The sequence below is a fragment of the Ochotona curzoniae genome, unplaced genomic scaffold (assembly GCF_017591425.1).
Source record: "Ochotona curzoniae isolate NIBS_2020 unplaced genomic scaffold, NIBS_Ocur_1.0 scaffold_1852, whole genome shotgun sequence".
NCBI lineage: Eukaryota > Metazoa > Chordata > Mammalia > Lagomorpha > Ochotonidae > Ochotona > Ochotona curzoniae.
This window is the reverse complement of record NW_024467087.1, coordinates 1,064,643-1,076,646: the sequence shown is the minus strand read 5'-3', so window position 1 is coordinate 1,076,646 and position 12,004 is coordinate 1,064,643. Positions and strand designations below refer to the sequence as shown.

The 12,004-nt window shown below is 51.7% G+C and overlaps 1 protein-coding gene across 1 annotated transcript; it reads left to right on the top strand.

Moving 5' to 3' along the window:
- The first annotated feature begins 3,698 nt into the window (after positions 1-3,698).
- Positions 3,699-10,065, top strand: GPR50 (G protein-coupled receptor 50). Its single transcript, XM_041000037.1, has 4 exons — positions 3,699-3,848; positions 3,978-4,156; positions 5,531-5,826; positions 8,399-10,065. The coding sequence occupies exons 1-4, from the start codon at positions 3,699-3,701 to the stop codon at positions 10,063-10,065; spliced, it is 2,292 nt and encodes a 763-aa protein (XP_040855971.1).
- The last annotated feature ends 1,939 nt before the right edge of the window (positions 10,066-12,004 follow it).

Below are 12,004 nucleotides of genomic sequence, written 5' to 3'. Positions count from 1 at the left end.
TATTTTTGAAAGGCACACACACACACACACACACAGAAATCCCATCTACTGGGTTCATTTCCAAGATGCTTCCAGTACCTGGACCTGGGCCAGACAAATGCTAAGGCCTGGGAACTGCAATCCAGGTCTCTCACTGTGCTCATCAGGGACCCAAGTAGTTGAACTATCACCTGATGCCTTACAGGATACTAGAATGAAACTAAAGCTAGAATGGTAAGTAGAAGCTGGACCTGAACTCAGACATCCGAATATGAGCTGCAGGCATTGGAAGTAGTGGCTAAACTGATACAACAAATACCTGCCCAATGGGTCATATTCCAAGAGTACATGTGTTATCTCATTTAAGCCTCTCATCAGCCATGATGAAATACTGTGGTTATCTGCATTTTGTAGTCAAGTTACTGAGATGCAGAAGCTAAATAACTTGCACAAGAGCAAATACGTGATTAGTGCTGTAGCTAGATTCATACTTGCTTTTGTATTCCAAGACTGAGTCAAAATCAGGAGCAGCAGAGGCTGCGGGCTCGAGGTGTCTGAAGCAGCTCCTAGCTTCTTCCTTTTTTTATATTATTTTTTATTGATTACATTGCATTATGTGACACTGTCTCATACGCTCTGGGATTCCCCTAACTCCTCCCCAAACCCTCCCCGCTTGGTGGATTCCTCCACCTTGGTGCAGTATTACAGTTCAAATTCAGTCAAGATTCTTTCATTGTAGGCATAGAGTCCAGTTTCTTATTGTCCAGATAAATTCAACGGTTTCTTGGGGAGACCATCTCTGGTCTGAAAGCAGAGCTGGCAGAATATCATCCCAATCAATGAAAAGCTACAACATAACATCAACACCAATTTACAACATTATGGAATTAATTGACATGGTAGTGAGTAACAAATATGTTAAAAAATACAAGCTCTTAATCACATTCTGTGACTGCTTCATTGACATTTCAATTTTAGTTTATACACAGAACCGGCTGCTATACACCTTAAAATGGCTATAGGGTGCTATTCAGCTGTCTCGTGACTATTTTCACTTTAGCATTCAGCAGTTTATAGTGTTGAAGCTTAATTTTGCTGAACTTGGCATATTTTAGGATAGTCTAAACTGGCTTATAACTCTAACAAGGCATATGTCAACAATTGAGAAACAGAACAGTTTTAGGAGGGGTGTGCAGAGAAATCTTCAATACCTTTGTGAGGAGTAACTAATCTTTGTGTCCTACCTAGTAAGGTATGTGTGAGTCCATGCTGACCATTTCCTGTCTGGTTCTAAGCTTTCCTTGTTGTTCTCTGTCTATTCCAATTTGTGTGTGTGCGTGCATGTGTGAGTGTGTATATGTGTGTGTGTGTGTGTGTGTGTGTTTTGGGGTGGGGGGCTCCAGAGCGACCCTGATGGTCATTGCAAGAGAGGGTGGGATCCAAAGTTGGCACTAAGTGAGGACCAGAGAAAGCTCCTCTCCTGAGTCCTGAAGGAAACTTACTGTTTCGATGACCTTGGATCCTGCAAGGAAGGGTTTGGGCTTCTTCCATCCCATGTGGTAGTTCCAAAAGGGGGTAGATGACCTCAGAGTTCTTGGACTCCGAAGGCACTCCAATTCCCCGTGGTCTCCTTGGCAGTTGGGATGTAGCCCTTTGTGCTCATACTGATAGTCCTTGATGGGGATCCGAGAGTCCCCAGGGTTGGGATACAAGCCTCCTCCTGTCCTCCTGCTCCACTCCGGGTTCCGACCCCCCCTACTTTGTGCATATGACCTCCTGTTAAGAGGTTGTCAGGATCGCTCTTGATTCTACCTGTATATCTTTGTAGTTTTACTATTTTCTAATGCTAATTGCAGTCTGTTGTCCATAAGTTACCTGTTGTGTTCCTGATAGGTTATACTTCACGTCTTCCTCACACATTCTAAGGAGATGGAAGATTTCTCTGCTCTCCCTCCCCATTTCTGAGTATCCCAGCTCCCTCTTTCCAGGAAGAGGCAGACATTCCTCAATCGTGGAAATGAATGCAGAGAATATTGCTTCTGTTCAAACTGGAAGGCATATTGGATACTCACAGTATCACTTTTATATATTTGAATGCCAACCATTGATCTAATGTGGCTTAAAGCGATTAATCCCATAATTTTAGAGAAGATTGGAGGACCTGGGACAGCTCTCAGTTATCCAGCCCTACATGGCAGGAAGCTGCCGTCAGTGTATAACTGACAATGTGTAAGTCACAGTAGCTGAAAGGTGAAAGCATCTATCCCCCAAGGCATGGCTTAGCGTGTAGTATATCCATACAATGGCGTGTCACAGAGCCACAAAGGGCATGAAGCACCAAGGCATGCTGCTGCACTGAGGAATCTCACAAGGAGAGAAGCCATGCCCAAGAAGCTACAGACTGTGAGATTCCTTTCATGAGAATGCCATGATAGACAAATGTATAAATAATAATAATAATAAAAAGCAGAAACAGGTGAATGGTTTTCAAAGCTGGGTAGTCCAGGGTGGGGTTGGGGAGAGACTGCCAATGTGCTAATGGGAACAGGTTTTCTTTAAAGTGTGATGTAAATCCCATGGAATGAACTGGTGGGGACTGTTGCCAAACTCTGGGACTCAGCATGAAAGCTAGTGAACTGTACAAGTTAACAACAGCTATGAATAAAAACAGAGTCCACACTATTAAATACCCTTTAAGAGGCTCACTCCTCCACTGGCCTTGGTATGACTTTGAATAAAATCTTTCATTTCTTCAGCTTTTGCATCTGTTTAATGACATTGTAAGAAAATATATCCTGGATGAGTTTTTTGAAAATGGTAAGATGGTTATTTTAAAATGCCACTAATTACATAAACGGTATTATATATTATAGTGCTTGAGGGCCAGAGATCCCAAAAGGGTTGATAAAAGTGACCTTCACAGCTATGGCCATAATCAGAAATTTGAAGCTGCACGTGCCATCCCCAATGCACAGAAATGGCTCCGTTGCTCTCAGCTTTCAGGGAGTGTCCTGGCCGCCTCTATTTGGATTCAGTAGTTAGTTTTCAGATCTCAAGTTCAGCATGTCTGTCTTTCGAATTCCAAACTAAGCACGCCTCTATATGCCTTTAATTAGAATCTCTGCCTAGGGAACCTTTTAGAAAGCGGCTTTAGGGAGAACGGAACTGTTTGGAATCTTAACCCTCGCAAACAGCGCTGTTGCCCATCAGGACTTTAGCTCTTGCACTCTACAGGAACTACTTGTCCACAGACGGGTTATTCGCGCTAATGTCTCTGTAGGACTCAGCCAAGATCCAGCTGTATTTCTTAGTACTGGGGCGATGTTCAGAATCTTAAGAGCAATTCATAAAAATTCGTTTACCTGAGTACGGAAATCTTTCACCTTAGTTTAGTAGAACAATCATCTCTTTTGCAGGTTTAATATTGAGAACTCCAAGCTCCAAGAGGTGTGTGGGGGTGGGGGCGGGGGTAATCCCAGTACTACAATGAAGCCTGAAACAGCCAGTGAATTTTCCTTGCAAGTTTGTTTAGGGAGAACAGCAACTAGTGTGGTTATGTCCGGAGAATGTTTATTTCCCTTCATCCCCGCCTTCAAAGGTATTTTGTTTGTTCGAATTCTTACCCTGCAGTGACAGGCTCCAAACCCCGGAGGCAACAGCGCCTGCCGCCTCACCCGGGTCCTACAAAAATAAGCGGACTCTTTTCATAGCGCTTAGTAATGGGACAGACGACGGCAGCGCGGGTCCTCGGGTCGGATGTTTGCGGGAAAATCCTGGATGAGACAGGCGACGGGAAAAAGCCCGGCTGGGGTTCTGGTCAGGGAGAGGCGATGAGAGAACGAATGTCCAAACGCTTCAGGCGGGACACTGTAATTCGCGTCTGATCCCCTTCCCTTCGGGGTGGCCGGGCAGATTCGCGAGTGCATATTCAAACGGGCAGACACAATCCCATTTGGCGCTTGTCCGTCAGAAAAAGTGCGTACTGTCTTTGGTTCCAGCGGGGTCTGTTTCCGTCTGCGGAAACCCCAAGCGGAGCCCACACCCCGCCCGCCTCCTCTCACAGCCGCCCGCGCCGCGCCTCTTGGAGGCAGGGCGGTGGCTGCGTCCAGACGGTGGCGCTCCCAACCAGTGCAACCCCTCTCCCCAACCGCGGCAAGAAGGCTGGACCAAGTTTCGGGCTAGTGGCTGAGGTTTTCCGGGTAGCATTTCTACAGGGGGCATAACTCTTAGCAGCCCGCCGAAATGCACGCCCGTGACAAAAGTTGTCGCAGGAGGGAGTATCTGCATCGCGTCCCACTGTGTGCGCCCAAACATTTCGCTTTTCCGCTGTCCCGCCCGCCTGAAGACCCTGGGCGTACGCCAGGGAACCGTGTTGCCTGGGGAGGGAAGTGTGCGGTGTGATGGCACGGAGGGAACTGGGATGGGGTGAAAATGAGAACTGTTGCCTCCGCAGTACATGACAAGGGAGCAGAACGGAGATAAGTTCCAATCGGGATTTGGGGGACGCGAGCCAGTCTGTGGCTAGCTCCCTGTCCTTCCCGCCCCGGCACTGAAGCACTCAACCTAACTGCTCAGCTACACCCAGTGGACACTGCAGTGCGCCCCGACTGGGGAAGAAAAACCGGGGCCTCTCGATCCAGCCCCCACCCTGGGCGCGCGGGGGGGGGGGGCAGGGTGGGGGAGGGAGATTTCAAAAACCCAAGGCTCCAGGAATGGGAGTTCTCACCTGGTCTATAATTTCCAAAAGCTGCCCTCTAAGTTCCTGCCGCCTGGGAGCGGGCAGGTGGGAGCACATGAGCTCTCTCCCCCTTCATTCTGAAGCTGGGAACCAAGAGGCCACTGGTGGCCTTGCCTTGCCCCCAGGGTGCACACCAATCCTTACTTCTAGAGTCAGGCTAGGGGCACATTTCCCTATGCAGAAACTAAGACCCAGACGGACTAAGGTTACCACTAAGGGAGTCATCTGGCTGCTGGTGCCAATCTAGGATAAATTCCCTACATTTAAGGACTCATGTTTGAGATGAGACCCCTCAGCAGCTGGATGCAGGGTGCAGGATGCAGAAGACTGCTGACAGCCAGAAGTGCTAGAAGTGAGATATGTCTGCCAAAGAGAATTTGAGGTGCTGATTACTCAGGAGTGCAGCTGCCCTGGGCTAGCCCTGTACTTTCAGAGAAACTCCAGGAATCCATTCTGGCCCTGCTCTGCAATCTACAGGTGTTTCTGTTTGTTGGGTGTTTGTGTGGAAACCAAGAAGAATTTGCTAGAAATGAATGCAAAGGTGTCTGGTAGGGTGGGGGAACTGAACTCCAAGCTAGTCACGATGTAAGCTACCTGGGGAATTGGGAGGGAGTGGCTGATCAGAGGGAAAACAAGAGGACAGCTCATTCGCCATGGATTTCTACAAGAAGAGGTGGTGTCAAGGTTGGGGGTGGTGATAAAGCCCTGATTGGTCAAGGGGAAGGATTAGGGGCTGGGCTAATCGCCTCTTGAGGCTTTAAAAGCTCATCGGAGAGGCACAGGAGGCTGTCATTCCCTCTCTGACTCTCATAGAGGGTGGCAGGCTTTCCCGGAGCTCCTGGTCACAGAGCAGGTGTTTGTTGTCCAGACCGGCTGCTTAGCCAGAGCATACTGGAAGATCATGGAGGTCTCCAAAAGCAACACAGGGCCAACCCTAGCGGTTCCCACCCCATTCGGCTGTATTGGTTGTAAGCTGCCACAGCCAGACTACCCACCAGCTGTAGTCACCTTCATTTTCTGTGCAATGGTTATTACCATTGTGGCAGACCTGGTCGGCAACTCCATGGTCATTTTGGCTGTAACAAGGAACAAGAAGCTCCGAAATTCTGGTAAGCCACCCTTTTTTCTTCTTACCAATGTGTAGCAACTGGCAGCCCCTAGAGTGTTAGTTTGGGTGGCCAAAATGGGCAACCCGTGGATAGTGCACTGAAATTGAATGTCCCTGCACCTAAATTCCCCACAAGGTTGGCGGAGGCGATGCTCTGTGGAAGTCTGGTAAGCTTAGAACTCCTCAAGTAAAAGGGAGCTCAGGGACTTAGTTTAAGGCATTTAAGCGCTAGCCAGCGTCCTGGCTGTGTGCAGCAGCTAGCCAAAACCCGTCCCAATGCGGAGGGAGCCGGCACCGGAGCGGAGAGTTGGGCGGGCTCCCTGGGACAGTCAGCCAAGCCCAACAGCGAAGAGGTGGCCGCGCTGTGCCGAAGTACAGCCTCCTGGTTTTGCTTGTTTTGACCCGCTCCGGGAAACTTTGTGGGGGGGAAAAAAAAGGCTCCGGAAAAAGTTCGTGGCTGCCGCTGCAGCCGCGGCGGCGCTTACCTGAGCGCAGCGCCGCGGCGGCGCTCAAAAACGGCCGGGACCCCACTCGCCGCAGCCCTGGGAGCTCCGAGAGGCTTTTGCGCAGCTCTCCGGCGGAGCACGAACCCCGCGCCCGAGTACCGAGCAGGACGGTCTGAGCCCGCGGGAGCCGAGCTCCGTCCGCCCGTCCGAGGGCGCACAGCGGAGAGAGGCGAGCGGCGGGCTGGGCGCAGAAGGCGATGACAGCGACGGCGGAGGCAGCCAAGACCCCAAGATCCGTAAGCCGGGTCCGGGAAAGTCGCAGATGGGGCGGCAGAGAGATTCCGGAGCTTGGTGTTGCGGGTGGGAGTGGCAGAGAAGGTTGCAGAACCTGAAGGGGCAGCGGTGAGAGGAGAACCAAAAGAGCCCAGCTAAAGCGGGAGGCAGAGCAGTACAAAACGCTGGGGTGTTGGGGACGAGGGGATTTCCCAACAGTTGGCCGGTGCCTTGGGAACTTATCCCGTAGCAAGAGGGACTGGGGAGGAGCGCAGGATGGTGCTGGGCGCCAAGACCAGTGTCAGTGTCCCGGAGACCAATGGAGCAAAGCTGTGGGCTTGTTCTCGGATTGGGAGGGAAAGGTCCGGAGGGAGGAGGAGGGGCGAAGGGGCCGCGGGCTGGGGCTTGGGGGTGGGAGAAGGCGGCACTGAAGAGCTTCGGGGTCAACTTCCCTGGCAGCCTACGTGGGGACTGGGACGCGGTGATCTGAGAGGACTGGCTGGGCTGGCCGGTCGGGTGCGGGGAAGAGGAGCCTGGGATCTGGGGGAGTCCTGAGCCGGGAGGAGAAGTTGCTAAGCACACAGGGTCCTTGAAAGTTTGCGAGCAAACTCTGGTGTGTGTGTGTGAGTTCTCCGCTTCCTGGCTCTCACCTTCCATGCGGCGGTGCGGACCCTCGGAGCTCCAGCGAGCACCAGTCAAGTCCACCTTCTCGCTTTTGCTCCTCCCTTGTCTTTTTGTCTGTAGCTCAAATAAAGTGTGTGTGTGTGTGTGTGTGTGTGTGTGTGTGTGTGTGTGTGTGTGTGTGTGTGTGTGTGTGTGTAGGGGGTCTTGTTTAGGGGTTCCTCTCTTACTCGCTTACCCAACTCCCTCCCTCGCCCTGGAATGTACTACTTTGAGGGAAAACCCTAGAAAGAACCTCTTTGGTGGAAAGAGCGCTGGGGCGGGATCTTGGCAGCGCCAGCAGAATCAGCCAGCAGTCCGTCTGCCCTTTTCTCCCAGGGCAATATTTGCCCAAACCAACCAATCTTAATTAGCAACGAGGTATTCCACCCAAAACAAAGAGGGTCCTGCGTCTGCCCTAGGCTGCTGTCCTCTCCTATTTGTGAAAAGTCGGACGAAAAAGTTCCAACCGGTTGAGCAGTCTCTGCTAAGTGTCGGGGAGTCTGGTGCAGAGCGCAGCCCTCAAGTGCGCGTGCCGGTGCGGGCGGCGGAGCGGTGGGGTGGAGGTGCACTCTGCTACTCCTGGCAGATCCTTGTCAGTTTCCTCCCCCTCCCCTGTCCTTCCCTTCTGTCCCGATTACATTTCAAAAGGCCACCCACCCCACCCTCTGTTGGCTCTTATGTTGCCTGGGAAATGGTAAGTATTAGGCCTAGGTGTCTGTGACTCTGACTCTGCTAAGCACGGTTTCCAAGCCCCTTTCTCAGAAGGGAGAGCACGCATTTCTTCCCGACATCCCTCACCCAACTGTTTCAGCCACCAGAGATCCCTTCAGCTCACCGTCTTCCTGTCTACCCCACCCCCAGCACAGAAAGACTTGCCACTTAATTTTGTGTCTAAGATGACAGCAGCCTGAGTATTTCTTTACAGGTCTATGGCACTCACTGGCCTCCATCTGGCGTTGGCTGCTTTTCCCACGGCACAGATGTAAGGAACAGGTCAGGGATGGGAGTCCCCAACCTGGCTGGGCTTCAGAGTTACCTGGAATGTGTTTGTGGACGCAGATTAATTAATTCTAGACCTTCAAGCAGTCATGGTAGCAGCTGGCCTTTTCCTTCATTGTTGCTATGTAGATTTCCAAACCTTAACTATCTACCCCCCTGTTTCCCTTCTCCCTCCCCCGTGCATTTTTTCAGGCAACTTCTTTGTGGTTAGCCTCTCCGTGGCTGATATGCTGGTGGCCATCTACCCCTACCCTCTGATGCTGCACGCCATGTCCGTTGGGGGATGGGATCTGAGCCAGTTCCAGTGCCAGTTGATCGGCTTCATCACAGGGCTCAGCGTGGTCGGATCCATCTTCAACATTGTGGCCATCGCCATCAACCGCTACTGCTACATCTGCCACAGCCTCCAGTACGAGCGGATCTTCAGCGTGCGCAACACTAACGTCTACCTGGTGATCACCTGGGTCATGGCCATCCTTGCCGTGCTGCCCAACATGTACATTGGCACCATCGAGTACGATCCTCGCACTTACACCTGCATCTTCAACTACCTGAACAATCCCGTCTTCACGGTGACCATCGTCGGGGTCCACTTTGTCCTTCCTCTCCTTGTCGTGGCTTTCTGCTATGTGCGAATCTGGACCAAAGTGCTGGCAGTCCGGGATGCGGCTAGACAGAATCCTGATCGCCAGCTGGCTGAGGTTCGCAATTTTCTAACCATGTTTGTGATCTTCCTCCTCTTTGCAGTGTGTTGGTGCCCCATCAATGTGCTCACTGTCCTGGTGGCTGTCAGTCCGAAGCACATGGCAGGCAAGATCCCCAACTGGCTTTATCTTGCAGCCTACTTCATAGCCTACTTCAACAGCTGCCTCAACGCTGTGATCTACGGGCTCCTCAATGAGAGTTTCCGACGTGAGTACTGGGCCATCTTCCATGCTATTCGGCACCCTATCCTGTTCGTCTCTGGCCTCATCACTGACATTCGTGAGACCCAAGAGGCCCGGGCTCGTGCCCGTGCCCGTGCCCGGGCCCGTGACCAAGCCCATGAGCAAGCCCAGGAACCAGTTCGTGACCAAGACCATGCCCGCACCTGTTCTGCCATGGAGGGAACCCCGATGGGCATCCGGAACGTTCCACTACCTGGGGATGCTGCGACCGGCCACCTCGACCGAGCCTCTGACCACCACAAGTCCCAATCCAGATCTGCATCTGCATACCGTAAGCCTGCCTCAAGATACCCCAGGATGGCCTCCAGCCACTCGAAGGCTGCCTCCGGCTACGCGAAGCCCAGCACTGGCCATCCCAAGGCTGCCACAGTCTATCCCAAGCCTGCCTCTGTTCACCTCAAGGCCGATTCCACCCGTTCCAAGTCTGCCTCTGTTCATTTCAAGGGTGACTCAGTGCATTTCAAGGCTGCTTCCAGCCACCCCCAGTCTGTTAGCAGTCTCCACTCCTCTGCTGGCAGGCGTGCTCTCAGTGCTGCCCCCAGCCACCCTGCACCCATTAGTGGCAGCATCCAGTTGGCTGCCAGCTGCCCTGAGCCTGCTGCAGCTGCCTACCTGGATCCCCTACTCACTAGCCGCCCAGAGCCTGCCCCTAGCAGCCACGCCAAGGCAGCTGCTGTGGGCCAGCCTGAATTCGCCACCTCCACATACCTTGAAACCACCACCCCCAGTCACCAGCTCACCTCTGATGTCACTAGCCTCTCTGAGCCTGCATCCAGCGCTGCTTCTGGCTCCCCCACATCTGCTGCCGCTGCTGCTGCTCCTGACCCTGCTGCAGTCACCGCTGCCACCAGCGACTACCATGAGCTTGCTGTTATTGATGTGCAAGGTGACTCCGACAAAACGGCTGTGTGAAACCGCGCTTGCAGGTGGCCAGGCAGGGCTCCCCTGCCCAGTGGGATTTGCACATGTAATGCAGAAGGCCATCCCTGTGCCCTTACAGACAGGCAGAGCCCCTGGCATGCTGCCCCTTGCGGGAGCCTTTCTGGCACACTCCCCCTCGATGTCCTACCCTCTCAGAGCTACGCACGCGTGTCCTTGCTTCTTCATAAAGCGGCTTTCCCCTCAGACTCTGCTGTTCCTCCTGCAGTTGACCTTCAGCCCTCAGCGATCTCTAAAAATTAAGACTTGCACTGTTTTTCCAACTCCGGTGTCTCTTTTTCTCAGCTTTCCTCTTTGTTGTGTTTCTGATTTCTTCTCCCATTCTTTGAGGGGTGGGAGAAGTGCATGCGCAGTGTTCCCAGCATCCTGGTGAAGGTGTCTGTGAAGTGACTGTGACCACGAGCATTCTGTTGTTCAGTGTGTAACTCGCTATTGTAACGGCAGTCAGAAAAGCAGATGTGCTCAAGTGAAAGTAACTTGACAGTTTTTCTTTGAAGTTTCAGCAACAGAATATGACCTGTATTTGAAGACTGTGATTTGATCAGTTCTTAGGAAAATAAATGTTCGTGCCTGGTGGCATGGCAGGAACATCGAGGTAGTTATTTACTTTTGAATCTGTTTGGACATTTCCTGCCCTTTTTCTTCCAAAAGGAAGTTGAGGTGAGGTGACACCTGTTAAGTGGAAGTGAAGGGAGTGCTGCCATGGAAATTGTACCTGATTGTTGCTCTGAAGCCTTGTTCCTTTGAGCCTCCTGGCGGGGGCCAGGAAGGGGTCTGGAGAAAGAGCCACTCCCCTTGCCGCTGCGTGGACTGAGACTCACTGTGAAGCTGTAGACATCTCGTATTAGCACGCTTGATGACCCAGGGAAATGATTTTTCTCTAGAATTCAAGGGAAAAGCAAAAAGCTTGGTTCATGGGAAATTTGCAATTGTCTATTCAAATTGCTATTGTTTATACTGTACAAAAGCTTGTGTAAGGAGAAGTGGAAATGGATTATACTGCCTTAATTCTATTCTGCATTTGTGGTAGCAATTGAATAAAAGCTGCTTTGTAGTTTTAGGTGTGTGATTTCTTGATAAATTGATTTTTCCAGATTGTGGAGAGGGTGTACAAGTTGCGGGGGTGGGGTGTGCTGGAAAAGCACTGACCTTGGGGGAACCTGAAGCTGTGAGTGCAAGCTCTCCCTGCCCTAGGCTTGTTACATGCCAGGGAGAGGCACACAGGCGTACTACCTGGATGCTTAGCTAGGAGTTTGGGGGAGGAGGGCCCCTGGACATGTTCACACCAGATGACCTAGTCTTCTTGCCTACCCCATCACCCCGAGGAAGGGGTAAAGCCAAGCCCCAACCATCTCATGACTCCAGAGGCTGCTGGGCCTCACAAGGTAGTGGGGGAGGCCCATGGATGGAAAGCAGAAGGGCTGGTGTCTTGCTGTGCAGGCACTGGGCTAGGCTCCATAGCCTAAGTGACTAGCGGGTAATGCTCCAAATGAACTGTTGAATCCAAGTGGATCCAAAATACAGTAGAACATCAGTTTTAAAAAAAATTACATTTACATGCACACACACGTTGACACAGGCTTATGATGGTGCATTTGTTTCATTCAGACTTTGGAAACTGTGGGCTTCGAAACTTCTCGTGCCCAGGTTATAGCCACTAGAGTTGCACTGGTGTGACTGCTGAGCCTCAAGCTGGCAGCGACCCTGTGCAAAGTGTCTACCAGGTGTTCTTAGACCCATGAAAAGGACACTGACAAGTGGCCAATGGCCAACACCTGCCCGGTGTACTTCTCTTGTTCTTGTTGGCAGTTTACAAGTATTCAAACCAGGGGTGTTCTGTCCAGTGTTCCAAATTATCCATGGCCAGCGGGAGCAGGGATGCTGTATTTCAAAAGGTGATGAGAAGCTGCAG